The sequence below is a fragment of the Perognathus longimembris genome, chromosome 25 (genome assembly GCF_023159225.1).
Source record: "Perognathus longimembris pacificus isolate PPM17 chromosome 25, ASM2315922v1, whole genome shotgun sequence".
Taxonomy (NCBI): Eukaryota; Metazoa; Chordata; class Mammalia; order Rodentia; family Heteromyidae; genus Perognathus; species Perognathus longimembris.
In genome coordinates this window covers 20,397,971-20,418,500 of record NC_063185.1, presented here as the reverse complement: position 1 = coordinate 20,418,500, position 20,530 = coordinate 20,397,971, and the positions used below count along the sequence as shown (strand labels likewise).

The 20,530-nt window shown below is 43.3% G+C and overlaps 1 protein-coding gene across 1 annotated transcript in view; it reads right to left on the bottom strand.

Moving 5' to 3' along the window:
• Positions 1-14,916, bottom strand: part of Gabra1 (gamma-aminobutyric acid type A receptor subunit alpha1) — a 47,626-nt gene extending 32,710 nt beyond the window's left edge. The window contains exons 1-3 of the mRNA XM_048334249.1: positions 14,838-14,916; positions 12,496-12,584; positions 9,129-9,241 (exon numbers count right to left, since the gene is read on the bottom strand). Of these exons, the coding sequence (XP_048190206.1) occupies positions 9,129-9,241; positions 12,496-12,569 (187 nt within the window). The 5' untranslated portion in view covers positions 12,570-12,584; positions 14,838-14,916. The remainder of the gene's footprint in view (positions 1-9,128; positions 9,242-12,495; positions 12,585-14,837) is intronic.
• Positions 14,917-20,530: the final 5,614 nt, after the last annotated feature.

Genomic DNA, 20,530 nt, shown 5'->3' with positions numbered 1-20,530 from the left:
CCATCTGCCCTAGCCCTCTCTCTCTAGCCCCATGGATTTTTGGTACTCATCTTTACCTTGGCTGGCATTTAACTAGAATATTAGAAACATTTTTCAATTTTAAAAACAATCATGAAAAAAACAAGCCTCTATCACTTATTCACAAGAGCTACATATACAAGATACAGGTGATTTTCTCCTCCTCTTTTGGCATTTCATTTCTATATGAAGCAATAAAGCTATCACTTGGATTTTCTTTGAGATTATAAGATATACACTTACCATCAGATAAGGACAAATAAAACCCCACAACGGATAGGAGAGCTTTGAGCATATTTCCACTGTAAATTTTTTCATACCAAATACGCCCCTTATTAGGAATAAGATTGCTGCTTCTTATTTATACATAAATCCCTTCCAATTAATTGCTGCTTTAACTATGGTCAGAAAAATTCATATTTAATTTATCTTCCAACATATAAGTCTTGGTCAAATCAAGTGTTCTTATTGTGCTTTTTGCAACCTCGTCATCCAAGGCTCAGTTTTAGTTCTCTATGATTTATAATCCATATCCTATAGAAGTTAATAATGTGATGGAATTAAAGTCTGATGTCACTGCAAATGATTTTGGTACCCTGGGTATTTTGGTACCCTGTATATACGTTTATGAGAACTAGGGGAAGGGGAAGGGGAACATCAAAATGGAGAGACAAAGGGTAAAAGGTGAACCAATTCAACAGCAACACTTACAAAACAATATGCTGTAAGCCAACTGTACAACTTGGGGAAGAGGAAACTGGGGAGGAGGGAATGTGGGAGGAAAAATGAGGGAGGAGGCAACAAGTTGGACAAGAAATATACTCCCTGCCTTACATATGAACCTGGGACCCCTCTCTGTATACCACTTTGACAATAAATAAATTAATAATAAAAATTACATTACTTCCTAAGTCTCCCAAGTCAGGGATGATACTCATGTGTCACTACATATGACTTTATAGCAATTCTTTTCGGGCTTTTTGGTGTTATGTTTTTAATTTGTGAAATGATAATCCTGACTGCACTTATGCACACTTGCTACACAGCTTGAATCAGCTCTCCTGGAGATCTTTATCATAAATACCTGTTTCTTGAATGTGGGGCAGAATTACCCTGCACATTAAGAGAAATCCCCCTGATATCTAGCTTTGCAAAATTACTCAGTGAATTAGGAGCTGCCGATTGGCTTTATTTTGTATGATACAGTGCCATGAAGAAAGAGATCAACTCACTAAATATTTGCATCATTTTCCATCCATTAAGTTTTAGATTGCTAATAGAGAACTATATAAGAATCGAACTAGGGGCTGGGAATGTGGCCTAGTGGTAGAGAGCTTGCCTCGTCTACATGAAGCCCTAGGTTCAATTCCTCAGCACCACATATATAGAAAATGGCCAGAAGTGGCGCTGTGGCTCAAGTGGTAGAGTGCTAGCCTTGAGCAAAAAGAAGCCAGCGACAGTGCTCAGGCCCTGAGTCCAAGCCCCACAACTAGCAACAAAACAAAACAAAGCAAAACAAAGAATAGAACTAAAATTACCTAAATGATTGTTTCTAAAGATTTTTGCCACCAATCAAACAAAGTTAAGTTTAGAATACATTTATTCCTGTGCATAATTGTTCCTATGCCATATAGAGATTAGGCACAAATGGAAAGCAATTTACATAACTGTGCCTACATTTTTAAGTCTATTTTTTCTTATTTTACCTATCTTTGAACATACACTTATTTGCCATACAAGTTTACCATCTGCAGATATTTCATCTTACTTTATTCCCAGACATACTCTGAGATTCTCTGAAATTTGCCACTGCGATATTCCAGTGCAAATAACCTGCGCAGGGACTGCTGTATCATGCGTCCCTAAATGACCTAAGGGCCATGTACACTCATGCACACATCCTTAGGGGTGCTGACTGGGCTCGGCATATTTCTTTTCTCTTTCTCTTCAGACAGAAAAGACTCTACGTCACAAAACTGGAGGATGCTGATAAAGCCTGAAAAGATCGGTTAACCACAAAACGTAAAGGGTGAGTGGTGGCAGAAAAATGGAATGGGTATAAGGAAATGGAAAGAGTTGGAAAAAATTACATTAGGCAAAGTAAGCCAGACTCAGAGAGACAGGGGTTGCATGGTTTCCCTCATTTGTAATAATTAGAATGTACCTATAAATCTACAAAGAAATGCAATGAATGGTAAAGGACCATATATATATTTGAACTCTAAACATTCCCACAGTGAGACCACAGGAGGATTTTATGCTTCAGAGAGGATCACAGAGGCTCAATAGCTATGTGCGTATGCTCATATAAAAATGATGTTTATCCAAATGAACTCCAAGGAATGGAAGCAAGAGCCTTGTGGTTATTTTGTTTGGGTTTGGGGGTTGTTTTTTTCTCCTTTGTCTCTGTTTCTGATATCTGTACCTTTTGTCTTGTATGTAAGTTTATCTGTTTGGGAGGTGGGAAGGGGGAGCACAGAAATGGGGGGACACAGGGTGAACAAATGCTGCGGTGCTACTCATTGCACACTCTGTTGAAAATGAACTAGACAACCTGCGGGGAAGGGGAGGGGGGAGGGAAAACCTGGGCAAAAAACGAGGGAGGAGGTGAAGCTGTTCAAAAAGGAATGTACTCACTGCCTGACATATGTCCCTGTGAGCCCTCTTTACATCACCTTTCCAGTTAAACAAATAAGTAAGCAAAGGGGCCAGAGGCAAGGAAGATTCCACGTGCCATCAGTTCTTGGGGTGGCAGTAGAAGAGGAGGAAGAAGACCAAACTCTCCATGTTGTTTTCCCTTCTCACCTGTTTCGCCTGCCACCCAGTCAAATAATTTGCTTTGATTTGTCATCGGTTGTTACAATGAATGTGTAGTGAAACAGAACAGTTCCCTAGCCTGAAGACTCTGCTTATTCCATATTTCTGGGAAAATTTTATGTAAACGTAGTAACCTGTGCGTTTTCCAAAATTAATCAGGGATCCTACTCTAAACTATTTTTTAAAAACTGTAAAGTAAGTTTGAGGTCAATATAAGGCATTGGGTTGTTGGTTGTAAACAGCAATTTTTCTAGCATAAATGTAAGGAATGAAGTCATGGGGTTTGAACTCGGGCACATGGTCGCTGAGCTGGCGCCTGACCACGTGAGCCATACTTGAAGCCCTTGCAAAAGCTTATCTACAAACAACATAGTTCAAATCGGGTATAATATATTCTGACTCCCAATCGATATGTTTTCCCTTTGCTGCAGTGCTAATATCCTGCTAATAACTTGAAATAGCATGGGTTTTGAAGTGATCATTGGAAAAGATGATTAGTATGGGAGATAAAAGTGGAATAAAGTAAGAAGTGAGCACATGGGCTTAGAAGACTATGTGCTCAGATTTTGACTGGGATTTTCCTTGAGTATAAGATGTATTATTTTTAGGTATAACCATTTAATCTTTCTGATCTGGTTGCTCATGTTTTGAATGAAGAAATAATGCCTGTCAAACGGGATGCAATGTTGAGGTGAATGTGAAGCGAAAGATAGCAGTGCTAGGGACACTTTCAGAAGTATTTGGGGGAATATTAATTTAGCCTATAGATGTTTATTTAGTATTTCCTATGCCTCAGCTAGGCACAGCTCTAGATAAGAGTAGTGAAAGGACAGGGCATAGTCCACAGTGCCAAGGTTCTTGTTCCTTCGCATAGCTCACAGCTGTTTCTAGGGAAAACATTTTAGATTGATTAGGAAGGTAGGTAGACAGACCGATGGTAGATGTAAATATGTATACAGCCATGTACACAAAGTTTCCTAGTGAACTGCAGGTCTTCATAAATGCTTTGAAAGAATGTCTTTTGAATGCTGACATTTGAGTTGAAACTCAAAGGATAACAAAATTTCAATGATGGCTAGGTCTAAGGAAAGACAACAAAGCGAGACACAAACAAGAGGAAGGACCCGAGGGGAGAAAGAGCCAAGCCTATCAGGAGCCTGGTGCTTCTAGCCATCCCTGTGCAAAATGATATTCTAGAGGCTCGCTGAAGAGCCGTGCATCCAGAAGGCAGCTGACCTTCTTTCTGAGGCCGGAGGAAGCCTCTGGGCACTGAAGTGACGTGCTGTTCCTTGCAGTTCAGGAAGGGAGTGGATGCTGTGTGCATAGTGAACTGTAAAAGTGGCTGTCGTGAAGGAGATGGAGCGGGCGTGCATGGAAACCTGTAGGTGGTGTTTTTAACGACACCATCACAACCGCTTGATTATTAAGGCAGTCACCTTATTGTCTCTGGAGATCCTATGGGGAATCTCAGACTAATATTCACGAGGTCAGAGTCTGTGAACTCATAACTTCTGAAGGAGGCCCATTGCTTCCTGAACATTAGTGTGTGTGTGTTCACACAGAGGCACACACCGCACCGAGACTAAATGGACGAATCTTAGTCATCCATCACAACAACATGCATTTCCAAAGGCTGCTTTAAAATAGTGCTGTTTGGCATTTGAGAACATCCTGGCTCCCACGTGGATGTGTCCGTTCAGTTGCTCCTGGCTGGGCCAGGCTCCCTCTCAGTCCCCGCCCGCCTCAAGCAACATCGTTGCTCCTTGTCATTCATTTCTGTTCTTTCAAAGCCTTGGGTACATTACCAACTTCCCTCTAGTTTTTATGTAGCGCTATTTAATTTTGCCTGTATTTAGCTAATGAGTCTAGATGGAGAGTAGACAGTCAAGTTTCAAGACCTCTAATAAATCTCTGATCCTTCTGGGTTTTTGGATTCTAGAAACTCAGATGATGCAATATCTCTGAATAAGAAAGGTCAATTTTGTTGTAGTCTTCATTCATCCCATTTTCACTGAGAAATTACCCCTTCCTGCCTGGCAACAGGAGCGTTTTCTACCAGGAGAAGACTGTTAGAGGAATGAGTTTGATTTGGTCTCTAGACACATGAGACATTGTATTTTCTGGTGCAGTATTTTGGTCAGGTGACAATTATATATAGCAATCTTACATATTCTATCCTTGGGACCTCTTTTTTTCTATTATGTTTGTTTTTTTTTAAATCAGCCGTCTGTGATGATGATATCAAGGTTTGCATCTCAGGCACAAGATGTTGCTTTCCAAATACAATTCACTTTCTACCATAAATAAGCAATATTCAGCAGAAAATACTTCCTAAAGATCCTATACTGGTAAATTCTATTTAAAAAAAGAAAATATCAAGTAGTAACAGAAATCCACCACAACTGATTGATAAGACTGGCCTTTGGCTTGAGTATAGTCTCAGTAGCTTTCTTTTATTTCAAGACATGCGTGGCATGGGTCCGTAGAGATGGTTTATATGCAAGAGTGCAGTTTTATAAACATCTTAGAACATTTCTTTGACTGCCTCAGTGGATTTTTCTGACAAGCCAGATTCAAGAGCTGACTTCAGGAAATGAGAAGGGGCTCTTCTCCCTCTTTAATAGTTTTCTTTGGTAACATTTTCTGGTAAAGGTAAAAGCAAGAAGAGATTTGCCTAAGTTGAATCTTCTTGACTTTCAGATATATTATCAGCAGAGTCTTTTCATTTTATCTAACAGAGCTCTATTCTGACACATTTTGTGTCTATTTTTGAAATCCTGTTTGTAATATAAAGTATGTGTTGTAACACTAGTTAAATATGAATACAGTTTTTGTTTCAGATCTCAGTATCACATGAGATACAAGATAATAATAAAAGTTTTAAGAGTATCAATCATCTTGTAAACTACAGCTAGATCAAATTTGAATTTTAAAACAAGCATTTTATGCTTGCATGGAAATACTATAATAAACTTGGTACAATTAAAATAAACTGATAAAAAGGATTTATCCTCTAGTAACAGTTACAAAGGGACACAAAATGTCACAAAAATTGTTGGTTTTGCAGCACACTCTGTTTTCTAGGGGTTTGTTGTTGTTGTTTTAAGTAAGTAACCTAAGGACTAAGGCATTAGGAATCTAGCAGAGACAAAGTCCACTTTCTTCCTGAACTCATTTCTTCTCTACTGTACCTGTCCAGCTGTAGTTGTCATGTCTCTTTCCTTAGCTATCTTTGTGTGGTTTGGTAATAAAATTGGAGCGCCATCCCTGATTTAATTGGGTTGACTTCAAGGCTGAATTTAGAAACTACAATGTTATTTCCATGAACTACCATCAGAAGGGATAGAATGGGTGCGACATTAGTTTGTAATTTCTTCAAACTATAGCTCCACCAGGCCTACTCAGTCCACTACGTTCTCGTTACAACTTTTGTTTTCCAAGGAGTAAGTGAATGAGTTTGTAGGTCTTTCGAAAAGTAGAAGGGGAGGCTGAGCGTGTGGATGGAAGGAAGAAGGGTCATTACATCAGCTGGACTGCCCGTCATGGGCCAGTCTGGCTCTCCCCTACCCCCCCCCCCCCGGGGCTCTGGCATCTCATCAAGCATAGCTGGTGGCAAAAGAAGGCCTAAAGGAGCAGTGCTGGCGATGGATCTGTGTGTATTTGAAAGCCTGAGGCCTTCCTTCCGGATTAAGCTTTGTATCTCTGCCTATGGGACGGTTATTCCTGCCCCCAGCGTGTGAATGGAGCTAGTGGGAACACAGCTTCATGAACTTCATGAAGTTTAACCTTATTTGATTTTGTTGAGACACCACTGAGCATAACCACAAGCAATAAGGAGAAAACCTGGAAAAATGAACTCAGGATCCCGACTGAGCACACACAAAGGAGTCTTGCCTGTGCGAGCAAGCCTGGTGTCTCCCCAGGCCCTGGGCGTTCATCCTCTCAGCTTCTCCATCTTTCCTCCCAGCCCTCGAGTCTCCGCTGCCTCTCAGCTCTGCGTCTTCTGTCCTTCTGTCCTGTTCTTTGGCTCTATTTTTCTTTAACTTTCTTACATGTCTTTCCCCTTTTCTGACTTTCACCTTTCTTCTACCAAGTCTATTGTTCTTCTACATTGGCCACACCTCAATGGAAGGTTTTTCAAAAACATTTTTCTAGTTAAAAGGAGAAGCGTCTGTTTCTCCCTCGCCACTGAAACGTTAACAAATGAGAATCCATTCAATCGTTATTGACTATTTAATTTGTATTTTCTAGCTATTGATCATTTCAATCCATGTTTATTTAGAATTTTCATTTACTTCCTACTTGAAATATGAACCTGGTCAGCTTGTTTTCCTCTTTTAGTTCCTGAGGAGAATATATTAGATTCTTAGCTCTCTACATAGTCTACTCTGTTTCGCCACTCTTAGCTTGAAAAAGAATTCTTCCTGTGTATGTATTTTGATGTCCTTCAACAGAAGTAGACTTTTCAAATAGTGTTATAACACCCGCAGTCTCTTCTATTGTTCTCATCAGACAAGTTCTGTGTTTCGTTCTAGTCAGTGGACCCAAGTGGTACAGCCCCAAAGAGAAATGTTATACCTTCTGATGCAGCATGTGTTCCTATACAAGCAAGTCATGATGAATTAGCACATGGAAACATTTCCTACATTAGTCTCAAATTTCAGCTTATCATAGCTTTCTATTTTCTGAGGATATTCAGAACAAAATATCCCTATCTTTTGCATGGTTGTTACATTTTATAAAATCAGACTTTTCTCATAACAAAGAATACAGTAGATGTCTTTTTCTTTTAAGAGAAAGTAACCTAGCTTAGATCACAGATTTACTAAGAGGAGACTTTTACCGGCTTAGACTCTAGATAGAATCTTTCAAGTATTTTCATCTGCATAATCTTTTCATCTGAAAACAAATCAATCATGTCAAAAAATAAAAGGTCTGTGTTTCAATAGAAAGTGACTGTAATCCATGCCATACTTAAAATACCAGAAATGTAGGGGAAAAGTGAAATTAAATGTTGTATTCATGAAAGAAAAAAAGTATGACAATTGCAAATTATACTAGCCAGAAATTGTACTACCATGCTTTTCTAATTTGATAGCTGATTCTATTTTTATCAATGTCTTAAAAATATGTCTAGTATTGAAATTACAGTTCTCTAGTGACAGAGATATCAAAATATATGTAAACTATCGATAACTCTTTAATAAATACTCCTCGTTTATCCTACAAGGATTAAAGATACACTTTTGAAGGCTCTGAGACACTAACGGCATTTCACAGCTTCCTACATTCGATTAAGGATGCAGCATATTTTTTTTAATCACTTCAGGGCTGAGGATGTAGCTCAGTGGTAGAACTTCCCTAACCTGCACAGGGTCCTGACCCAACCGCAGCTCGACAAATAACTCATTTCAAGTCCTTGCCACCTTCTAGTTTTCAAATCAGTGTTTGCATTCTTAAACTTGTGTGCTACCCAAATGAAGGAATTGCTTTCTTAATAGTGACATGAAGTAGTTGGGTGATATTTTGGAAGCTGGGGTTCTGTCATTGGTCCCCTGTACGACCGTGAGTTCTGACTTATTTCCTCACTGTACTTGGCTTTCCTCTAAGATCGATATTTTGAGTTGGCTTCATTATCTTTAAGTAAATGAGATTGTTTAGTTATTTTATCCACGGACAATTCAGATTAGTATGTGACTCTGGAAATATTGTGATGATACGTATACATATTGCACTCTATTTCCTTCTTAAACTGAAGCTTATCAATATAACCAGTTAAGCAGTATACCAAGAAAACAAAATCTTACTACAGAATACTAGAATGAGAGTTCAAATGCTTACTTAAAAGGAAAAAAAGTGCCATCTCTCTAATTCACCTTTGATCCTAGAGGTGACGGTAATTTCACAGAAACTGGTAGATCGATATGTAATCTACTAAAATAAATGTTTGAAGCAATAGAATCAGAAATACCCTGTTGGAATTCTGTGTAAACAGAGTTGATAGTCTGGAAACGAGAATGTTGTCCCCATTATCATCCTGCATAATCAAATTATTAGACACAAAGCAAGTAAATGTAGCCTCTTGCACATCCAGATGAAAACTGTGTATTTCTCTCTTAATCCATTTCAATAGGTGCATAAAATATCAGCAACTTGAATTAACATTAACTATCTGTTAAAAGTACGATTAATTATTAAACTACATGCTACTATCCTCATTACCATTTAACAGGAAAGCAAGGCTGTCATCATAATGATTTAATATTATCCTCTAAAACAAAAATACGGCTTACCTCCCAATCCTGGTCTCAGGCGATTGTCATAACCATCTAAGAGTCGGTCCAAAATCCTGGTGAAGACAGTGGTATTGTCTTTAAGCTCATCTTGTAACGAGGGCTGTCCATAGCTGTGAACAGCATAAAGAGAAGCAAGGACTAAATTATACATTTTTACAAAAACCTACTTTTAGTTAAAATCTTCCTTCGATTTTCCCTACTTGCTTTCCTATTGAGCCTTTGAAAATTCCTTCTGGTGAATTAAAACAAAAATCCATAGTGTAACTGTTGGCATTTCATCTTTATTCATGATAACTCTTTTTTTCTATTATCTAAATATGGGAGGAATATCATAAGACATGAGTTCTACTCATACTGAGAACTGACTTCTCAGTTCTCCACACGTTCATTGTGCTGTGATACAAATCTTCTCTGTAACAACAAGAATGTCAACGCGTGCTAACAGAAGCCAAAGTTTGAAAAATACCTACGTAGAAGGGAGTTATGGAAATAATGAGTTTGCTTTCAATTAACATTTAGCAGAAGCTTAACTTCTCTTCTAACAACATCCCTTCCTTCATCCATTTCCTCCTATAGATCTGGACTTTGGTTGTTGATGTTTTGATATGATATTTAAGAAAGACGTATTCAAAACTTCTTTCTTGGGTTAATTATATTTTAATCAAGGTGAACATTCCCATTCACCTTAAGATTTATGATGCAATTTTTAAAAGTTGTTCAAATCTCTAGTTGATTTAATGTCTGTCCTCTCTGGATTTAGGCATAATAGTCTTTGGAAAAGCTGAAGTTAATGCTTCACTAAACTGTAGCACAGTTTTGTTGTAAGACAACATTTATGAGCAAAGCTTGACCTGGAACTCAGCTTTGTTCAGCTTGTACTTGAGACTTCATTACTATCCTTCTAAATTAAAAAAAAAAACAACAAGGTGATTCATATCTAAATATTTCATTTGAGGATGTAGCTTATATATCTTATTAGTCTTTCATTTTCAAACTTCAGAGTGAGTTTAAATATAGTGTGTTTCCTATATCAATCTTAATACTATCTATCTTTGCTCATGGAATGGTATTTTATGTAATGATTAGCATGACACTTCCAAAATCCTTTGAGAGAAGCATTTTCTATCTTAGGATGGATCACACTCAGTGATAGATTTCAATGACAGCTCTGACCTTGAATTTAAAGCATGCAGGGTGTCAACTAAGAAAGTGCCACATTATCTGTAACTTTCCATTTTCTATTCAGAACACTTTTTGCTTTCCTCTCGTGTGCTTCTATAGTTGATAAGTACAAGAGAAACTATATTGTTTTAAATTAGAATTCACTTATTTGGTGGGAACGAGAAAAACGATCAACTATCATTTCAGAAATACTGTCCTGCAAGTAACTAATATTATATTGGCAAAATGCATTTTTAAGATGCAGTGTTCATGTAATAAGTTTATGACTAAAAGCTCTGAATAACATTGACTATATGGACTGTATTTCTATGAAGCATTTTTTTTTCATTCTCCTAAACTTAACGTTAATGTCACACAGATGGAGGGTTTACTCTTTGTGAAAATTGAACATCTTGCTATTTTTCAAAAACTCAGATTTTCAGTTCTGTGACTTCCAGTACGTCTCATTGGCAGATGACAGCAGTAAAGCAAAAAATAGTTTTCTGAATGTGATTATTTATACAAACTCATTGTCACCAAAACCAACTGCCATGCAGGCATTTTGAAGGATATTGGAAGGTCACATTGATAAAGGTGGAAGGGAAATACTAGGACACCTTAAGGCCTAAGGAACTTCTAAAAAGGAACTCGAAAAGGCAGATGGCAATAGGAAAGGGAGGGGAGAAGAGGTGAAATGGGGTGACAGGCAAAATTACTCAATTATTAATACAATCCTTATAGTAGAGGGTGCCTATTACCTTCACCTGCGTATCCTTTATTTTCACAACTTATGTCAAATTCAAGAACTGCCTCGCTCTATTTTTGTTGTTTCAATGTTGCTTTTGCCAATTGACATTTTGACCCAAACGCTAAAAGTTCGTCCCTTCTGCCCCCAAGGAAACCAGTTCTTCCATCACATGTGGAAAAAAAAAAACCCTTTCTCTTCTATGATTTCCTAATCAGATTCTTCCTCGTTTTTATTTTTCATATACTATGTCACATTGTAATTGCCATTGAACCCTTGGAAAAAGCTCAAGATTATTCATTTGGGAACCAGCACTCATGCCAGGATAGAGTGTTCTAAAATGAATATAAATTTCGAAAAGAAATGTCATTTGCAATACCTGATTTTGAGTCCACATGAAGCACGGTTTAATAAAACACTGATCGCTACCTCCACCTACAGGTCATTACAATCGTAACACTTCATACAGTGTTTCAGAAGCACTGAAGATCACTTAACTCCTCAAATTAGGAGTATCTGCCACTGATATATGACCCACTCGTTACATAGTTACAATGTATAATATTGAAAATAACAATAGACAACTTCTCAGCTTTAAGAAACCCCTCTCAAACCTGCAGCTTTCCGAGTTATTCCGCCTCTTTATCTTAAGGGTAAGAGTTTACTTCCCTTTATTATGGAAGGATGTCAGTGACTGACAATCTCCTCAACGTACAGATTGTCCGTACAGGCTACGAGAATAGACTACATGATAAATATTAAGTGGATGAAAAATAGTCTTTCATATTTGACCATTATAATGCATATATCGTCTAGTCTTGATTAGATCATTAAGAAATATTTCAGATGTGCTTCAACGTACACATTTTTCTCATTCACTTTTCTGGGTAGCTTAAATAGAGATGATTTCTAAATATGAGTCTCATATATTCTACATCTATTGTTTGTGTCAATAATGGTTTGTAAACATAAGATTCAGAGGCAATTATAATAGCATGACGTTCAACCTGCAAATATTATCTTAAACTTTCTACTTCCATAAAGATTTGCAAGCCACTCAATGATCTCTACAACTAGCCAGAAGTTTTCTGGTTGGAAAAGCAGTATACGAGGTATGCAGACATTAATCGAAGTAACTTTTTTCCATAAATTAGAAAACAGCATGTTTTGTTCAATTACAATTGAACAGTGAAAAGTTCCATTTAACACTTAAATGTTAAATCAATACATTTCCCAGCAAAGGCTTGTTAAGTGTCTTCTAAGGTAGAAAGAAAATGATTTTTTATACTATTATTTAAACTTTAGTCACTGAATGCTTAGCTGGAATTTTATTGCAGTTAAGTTTGTCGAATTCCCCTTAGTCATGAATTCATCCATGGCTAATTTCTTCTTCCCCCTGATGGAATAAATGAAAAGTTACTCAAATTCTCATGCAAATTTAAGAGAAACTGCCCCCACCTTCTTCCAGTCAGGGTGCTCAGAAAGAGGGTCCAGGCCCAGAGATAGTCAGAGAGACGCGGACTTCTCTTCATCCCCGGCTTCAGCAGCTGAAAAGTAGAATAAGTAGAGATCAATGTGTCTTGCGAGGCACATCAGGTTATATAGCCACTAGGGCTGACTGAGGCGGTTCAGAGGAGAGCTTTGAAGTCAGGAAGTGACCTCACTGGAACCTGATACCTCACTGGACGGGACAGAGACCTGGTCCCTTCATGGGGACCTGCACCTTCCACCCCTCCATTGAGAAATCCACTCGTATTTTAATTGCTCCTGTTAAAAGAAGACCAAGTCGAAATGCTTTTAGGTGACAGTATTGCTCAACATTAAAAACCAACAACAACAAATGTGAGTTGCTTTCCCTAGGCTTTGTATTTTTGGTTAGAATGTCATTTCTTTTCTTCCTGTTGTCTAGCATCTGAAAAGGATGACCTTCCTGATTTGAGTCCCCGCATCTGAACTCCGCAGTGACCTTCTTTTAAGCTAGTGTTTGGAACGGGGGGAGAAGGTGTTTGTGGTGGGCTGTTCGCTGCCGTCAGCTCTGAATTCTGCATGTACCTTGATCGCAGAAGCAACTGTATTTATCTCCTTATAAAGACCATTGGAAACACACTGTTGAATGCCAAAGTCGTGCTTCTGTGTGGTGCCTGTGATTGCCTTGTTAAATATGCTCCCTAATGTGTCTCTGAGTGTAAAGGCCATACTTTACAGGCAGGCCATGTGCAGATCTGTCTTACATACAAAGAAACACACACAGAGACACACACTTGCACAGAAACACATGCACAGATGCACACAAGCATGCCCACATAGCTCTTAAGTCCTCTCCAGTTCTGCCAGGTTGCTGCTAGAAACTGTTTCCTCTGAACAGATGGAGTCTGGAGTGCTCTGCTTTGCATGGAGAAGGGGAGCTTCATTCCCTCTTAGGTAAAGTGCAATCAATCACTATGTGAGTGTTGAATTTAGACTTGGCTCTGGGCTGCAGGAGGAATGAAGGACTATGGTGGGGTTGCCGAATGAGAAACGTATGGAACCCATTTGTGGAGCTAGTTCTGTGAAGTTCGGTGCCCTATCTGGTGAAGGAGTGGATAAGGCAACGTTTTACTTGAATACACTGTCATTACAGTAATTCCCTTACTAGGATGAGACCCATAAGAAAGGTCCTGGTTAGCACCTTCTTGAATCCGTACTCCTTAGCGGGGGTCCATGATGGCTGGGGTTGCAGAGATTTTTTTTAAAGCCCATTTTCATGAAGCGCCCTGTGGTTTGCGGGTGGTATGCCTTTAACTACATCAGAGAACGCATTCCACACTCTCCGGGATCATTGAAATCAGTTCCAGAAAGAAAACCAACACGTTCCAAACAGGCCTGTAAGCGAAGCAACGTGATGAATGCGCTGCGAAGGAAGCGCTGGGAGGCCGGGAGCCGCGGGCTGCGCGGCGGGGCGGCTGGGGCAGGGTTCCCGGACAGATCTCCCCACAGTCCTGCCTCGCATCTAAACGGCACGATCGGTCTTCGCCCTTTCATGAATCCCTCACCTCTGCTAGGAAGGGAGGTAACTTCTCTCGGCCTTATTAATTTTGTTGCTCTTCATAATAAAAAAAAAGAAAGGTGGGGGGGAGTCTGAAGGGATAAACAAACCAAACCCCAAGGCGAGGCTTTTGCCCTCCTCTGATATTTTAAAATGGGGGTGGGGGGGTGGGAACCAAACCCCACAAACCCATCATGGCACTTGAGTTGTTAAGTAAGAAAGTTTCTTGCAAATACAAACATAACAGTTGAACAGCAACGCTGAGCTCGCCTCCCGCCTCTCTCCACCTTCCGCCTCTCCCGTCCAGACGCCCGCGGCTCCCCCTCTCCCACCGGGAAGGGGAGGAGGGACCCCGGCGGGGAGCCCGGCGGGCGCGGGGGGCCCGGGGGGCCCCCGGCACGCGAGGGCTCGGGCTCCCCGCCGGGGCGCGACGGCGCCTCCTCCCCGCCCGCCCGCCCGCCCCGGACCTGCAGACAGGTTCTCTCCCTCCGCGCCCCGCGCCGCGCGCCCCAACTTTCGGCGAGGCCCCCCCGCCCGCCCCTCCCTCCCGAGCTCACCCCGGGCCCCCCGGCCCCAGGGGCAGGATCACCCCCGCCACCCGTCGCCACCCACCCGCGGGGGAGGGGGGGGATTGAGAGGCGCCCGAGAGAGGAGGGGGCCGGGAAGGGGGGGGGGGGGGAAGGCGAGGAAGGACGCGCTCCCCGGGGCTGCAGCCCCGAAACCCCCGGCGGCTCCCGCCCGCCCGCCTGCCGGCCCCGGGCCCCGCGTCGCTTACCTCGGGGCCGCCGCGGGCTCCGGATCGCGGGCAGCGGGGCGAAGCGTGCGGGCGAGCGGCCGAGCCGGGCGTCTGGAGCGCCCGCGTCCCCGCGCGCGCCGGGCGGGCGGAGCGGAGCGGGGCCGGGCGGAGCGGTGCGGAGCGGGGCCGGGCGGAGCGGAGCGGGGCCGGGCGGAGCGGTGCGGTGCGGAGCGGAGCGGGGCCGGGCGGAGCGGGGCCGGGCGGAGCGGAGCCGGGCGGAGCGGAGCGGAGCGCAGCGTCCTCGCCCGGCCTCCCGTCACTCGGGCTGAGCCATCATGGACCCGGCGAGCTCGCGCCCGGGTTCCGAGTCGCCTCCCTCGCCGGCTCCGAGCTGCAGCCACACAACAAAGCCCTGGCTGTACCGAGACGGGAGCGGCGCGTCCCGGGGCAGACCGGATGTGGAATAGGCGGTGACTTCATGCCGGGGGTTTTATTTTAGAAAGGAAGGTGGCACCCGCCGCGCCGCGCGGGCCGGAGACCAATCCGCCCATGTTTCCTTCGCCGCCCCGCGCGCCCCGAGCCCCGAGCCCCGCGTCCCCGCTCCCCAGCCGCCGCTCCAACCCCCCGTCCTCGATCTGCGGCGAGGACACCGCCGCCCCCCGCCCCCCTCCCGGGCGTGGGGACGGGCGGGGAGGGGGCCCTCGGAGATCACGCACGCACGCCGCCGGGGCTCGGTGCACACTTGCCGTGTAGGAGCTCGCGCGCGGAAGGTGCGCCCCGGCGACGGTGGGGGTGCGGGGAGGGGCCCTGGGTGTGGGCGCGGCGGGGCCCTGGGCGGGGAGGGGGCGCCAGCCGGGCGCGCGGGTGCGGGGCGCACGTGCGGGGCCCGGGGCGCGCGCGCCGCCCGCCGCCCTGTCTGGGTCTCGCCGGCGCCCGCACACGCGCAGGGCCACGGGGGCCCCCCCCCCTCCACCACCCCCGTCACGGGGCCGGCCGGGCGCCGAGGGCTTCGCACTTGGCGGCCCCGGGAGCGCGTGGCCGCCGCCCACCCCTCCCTTCCCCGCCCCCGGCTCGGGGGACGCGCCTGGCCGCCGGGGGTGGGGGGGGCGCTCCGCTGGGGGGGGGTGGCGGTGGCCGGGGTTGATCTTTGGGGGGGGGGAACCGCCCCGCCCCGCCCGCCCCGCCTCCCTTAACCACCTCTCCACCCCCCTCCCCGCGCCTCCAACCCGCCCATTCGTGGACTAGGACCGGGGGGTGGGGGGGGACTTCCATGTCAGAAGGAACCCTCGCTCTCTGCTCCGCCCCTCCCTCCCCCCTGCCCTCCCCCCACCCGTGGACCCCCCCACCCGAGAACCACTGTGCACTTAAAAGGGGCGTGCGCGCCCCGATGGGCCCCAAGTGCGATCTCACTGGTGCGGGCCTGACGGGGCCCCCGCGTGGGTTTTGTGAACGGCCGTGTGGAGCCGAACCCCACCCCACCCCACCCCAGCCGGGGAGCGGTCCCTTCCGCCCGGCCCTGCGCCCCGCTGCGCGCGGGGAGCCCAGTGGGTGCCGTCCGAGCTCCCCTCGACGCCGCCCCGGTCCCCCAGGCCCTGGGCTAACGGGGCCACCCACGCCGGCCCCCGCCCAAGGCCGAGGGTGCCCAGGACCCCGAGTCCCCGCCCCACCGTCCACCAGGGCAGGTGCGAGAGCGAGCGCACCCCGCCCGCCCTCGTGAGGCTGGGCCCCCCGGGGCGCACGACTCACCCCAAGTCAGCCCGGGGCTCGCCGTCCCCCCCTGACCAGATCGTCCCAACTCCCCCTCGCCGTCTCTACTACAGGTGGGAAGCCTCGGGTTCCGGAGCCGACGTCACCCCGCCACGTCCCTCCGGGTGTGATTAGGCAAGTGCAGTCCCCACGACGCCCCTCCTTTGCACGTCAGTGTCGGGCACTAGAGCGAGCCGGGAAGCGCGCGTGCGGCTCCCCTGCACGTGTGAGTGAAAGCCCTGCCGGATTCCAGGGCAGCGCCAGCCCTCGCGGATATCACCGCAGGGAGTCAGAGGTGCCCAGTTACCAGCTATCCACGTGCGGATGCAACGGCCCGTCGGTTATTTGCTTTGGGGCATCCATTTTGTAAGTAAGCTAAAGGAAGGCCTCGGAAGTATTGATAACCCAGCAAACGCCTAAAGCAGTCGTGGGTATTCTGAGTACGTTTCTTGTTTCCTGTCTCCGATGTTATTGGCATAATCATACATGATCAGAGAATGAAATCTAGGAAATTAGGGGTGAGAAAATAACTGAAGTTGTCCTGTGATCGTGAATATTTTACGTAGTTGTTCAAATTGTTATATATATATATATATATATATATATATATATATATATATAAGCTCAGAGCAAATCTCATTGTGTGCGACCTTGAAGTCATTGTTGAAACACTAACTGGGCACAAGTGACACACTGACCACTAGGCATAAGCCATTCTGTTTAATTATCAAAATAACCCAATGTAAGAAAGAGTCTAATATCCCTCATTTTACAAATCATGCCATAAGTTATAGGAGAGATCAAAAGACTTGCCTAAAGCCACCCAGCTATGAAATGTCCGTGTAAAATGGCAATCCCAACCTTTGGACTTCTCCGCTCAATCTCTTTTCCATGTTTTTGCACTGACTCCGTACAGTATGAGGTTATGAGTCTATAGTAAAATCTTTCTCATTTGTTTTCTACCTACGCTTTGCCATTTCTATACCAGTCGTATGCCACACAAAACTTGTCTCTGGATATTTATCCATGGCATGCCCTTTTATTTTTCTTCTTTGATGGTGATCTAGCCTGTCCAGCCTCAGGAGTGTGAGATTTACTCCTGTAACTCAGATTTTTGTTATTTTCCTTCTGTCTCATGAAGCCAGGAGCCAAGACCCTCCTAATAGTTACTAGTTTTTGGCAGAAGGCATTTGAGGTCAAACCTGGGACCAGAAATCCTGGGGAGGCCTAATAGCTCTACATCTAGTGCTCAGTCTGGTACATTTTGCTTTTCCTGTCAATTTTAAATGGCAGGAAGCCCTGACCTAATTGAAGAAGCAGTGCTGATTCTATTCAATAGAAAAATGTTTTTACTTCTCCAACTACATGTGAACCAATTGGGGAAAAAATAGCAAGAGTGTTCTCCTTTATTCAGTGCAGCTTTGTGACATTTAACAAATAATATGGGTTAAGGGAAAGGAATAAGGAATAATAATAAAAATAATAAGCTGCATCCAAAACCTAGAATAAAAAATACATTCATGGCTCAGATGCATGCATTGACAGAATGTCTTAACGTTGCTATACTGTGTAACATGGTCACCATATACAGTGATACATATAGGTGTTATATTTGAACATATACATACCTATGAAGATTTATATTTATGGAATATTTCATTACAATCATTAAACTAGTTTTCTAGTTCCCAGTAGATATAACTCAAACCATCATTCCATGAACTAAACGATGTATTTGAAAAATGGTCATTTTAAAATAATTGACATGAAGTAAAAGATTCGTTGGAAAAAAGGGGAAAATAGTTGTAATTTAAGATTATTTGACTCCTAGGTACAACTATTTAAAGGTAATAATAAAAAATAGAATACTTTTGTATGTTAATCTAGACACTTTTGTCATCTGGGTAGCTTGGATAAATTATTAGTTAAGATTAGAAGCATAATTTGGTATTTCTATGCACTGAGAGACCTGATGAATGTAAAAATACAAACAAAATCCCTTCCTATTGAGCCATCAGAGTTTGGCATTCCAATGGACATGAGAGTTGGTTGACTGCACCCGCACTGGTGGAGCTTCCCCAATATGTCGTGTTTTTCTCATGGTCTAGCAAGTGGTTAAGCGTGAATGGGAGTTATTCCAGAAGCCATCCGCACATAACTGTGTGCCGTGTCTACAGCCTCAGCTTTCCTCCATCTCATTTTTTGACATTTTCTATAATAAGACCTCGTATTCTATTTGTGGCATTCCATGGGAAAGCAAATGTTAATCACTTAGCTATCTTGTATGGCACCTAAAAGGTATCTAATGAATGGAAATTTCCCTTTGTCTCTTCTCCCCGTGAATTTCTTATTCCTCCAGCACTTAGTGCACTATTTATGTAGCCTGTTTGTATAAACCCAAGACTGAGGGTATCCACATTGTACTTAAAAAAACAAACAAACAAACCCAACACATAGAATTGCCAATCAACAGGCAAGTTACTAGGACAAGTTACTTCTTTAGACCACCTTAATTCTAGGGCTGTATTCTTATTTATACCATGTTCCAAGAAGAAAAATAATTCTCACTACATGTTTCTTAGTCATAGTATTTTGCATAGAGCCCAATCCAGGAAGAGAGCACAAGTGGACAGCCACAGCCAAGCATAGCATACACACAATCCATCATTCCCTACTGCGATCAAACACAGACTCTCCTCAGGAGTCATCTGCAGCACTGTTGTTTTCTCCATAGGATGTCAGAGAACCCACCCCAACCTATCGTCTGTATACGGGAACCAGAGATTACTTAATAATTATATAAGTGACTATACAGTTTTAATCCCTGTGGGAATTTTTCAGTTTACCGGTAACCCAAATGTCACCCAGATGCACCCACTGTCTTGCAGAAATTTCTTTTCATGGATAACGAGCCCATCAACTCAAGCAAGTAAATGTGCATTGATTCAGAATTAGGAAAGTATAATAAAGTGGTGGCAGGAGCGATAATTTATTTAAAAAATATCGACTAAAAAGCTGAGCACCAGTGGCTCACGCCTGTAATCCTAGCTACTTAGGAGGCTGAGATCTGAGGATCACAGTTCAAAGCCAGCCTTTGCAGGAAAGGACTCTTATCTCCAATGAACCACCAGAAAACAGGAAGTGGCGCTGTGACTCAAAGCAACAGAATGCTAGCCTTGAGTGGAAAAAGCTCAGGGACAGTGCCCAGGCCCTGAGTTCAAGCTCTATGGTTGACAATAATAATAATAATAATAATAATAACAATAATAATAATAATAAATATTGATAAAGTATCAGTAAATTTCCAAACTGAGGAAGGTTTTCTAAAAATTATTATTAGCTCTGTAGATTCAATCAGAAGCTTGAAGTCCGTGATGTAGTGTTAGAAACGTGAGAAAACAATGTGCTACAATTTTAGCATAATGTTAGATTTGATATTTTAAATTGCTCTCTGCTACATGACTTGATGGAGAAACATTTACTCTTTATTTTTATGGCAAAATTAAGGCATTTAAGATGTGATTATCTTTTTTTTATAAACTTAAAGTATATGTTTATTATGTATGTTTATTGCCATAAACTCATTTTAAACTGTAGGCATGTATATTTACTATTTTTCTTTTTCAAGGTAAATGGAAGAAATAGATATTCAATCTGTAATGCTTGAAGTATCAAGCAGGGAGCAAAAAGAGATCTGAGTTAGAGAATCAATTTAGAAAGATTACTTATCAGACATAAAAAATAATAAGTATATTGGTTCCAAGAAATGAATGGAGTTAATTCAGCATCTTCTGGCATAATTATGGCATGGCTGGTTTAAAATATTTGAAGTCTAATGTGGTCTTATTAGCCTGTTGGACGTCTACATTCAAATATCTGTTTGAAATTGTAAAACAAAAAATAATTCTAACATTAAAGCAGCGTTTACAACATTATTCCTCATGCCCTGAATGGCAGCAGGATTTGGGGAAAGGATATGAAACAGA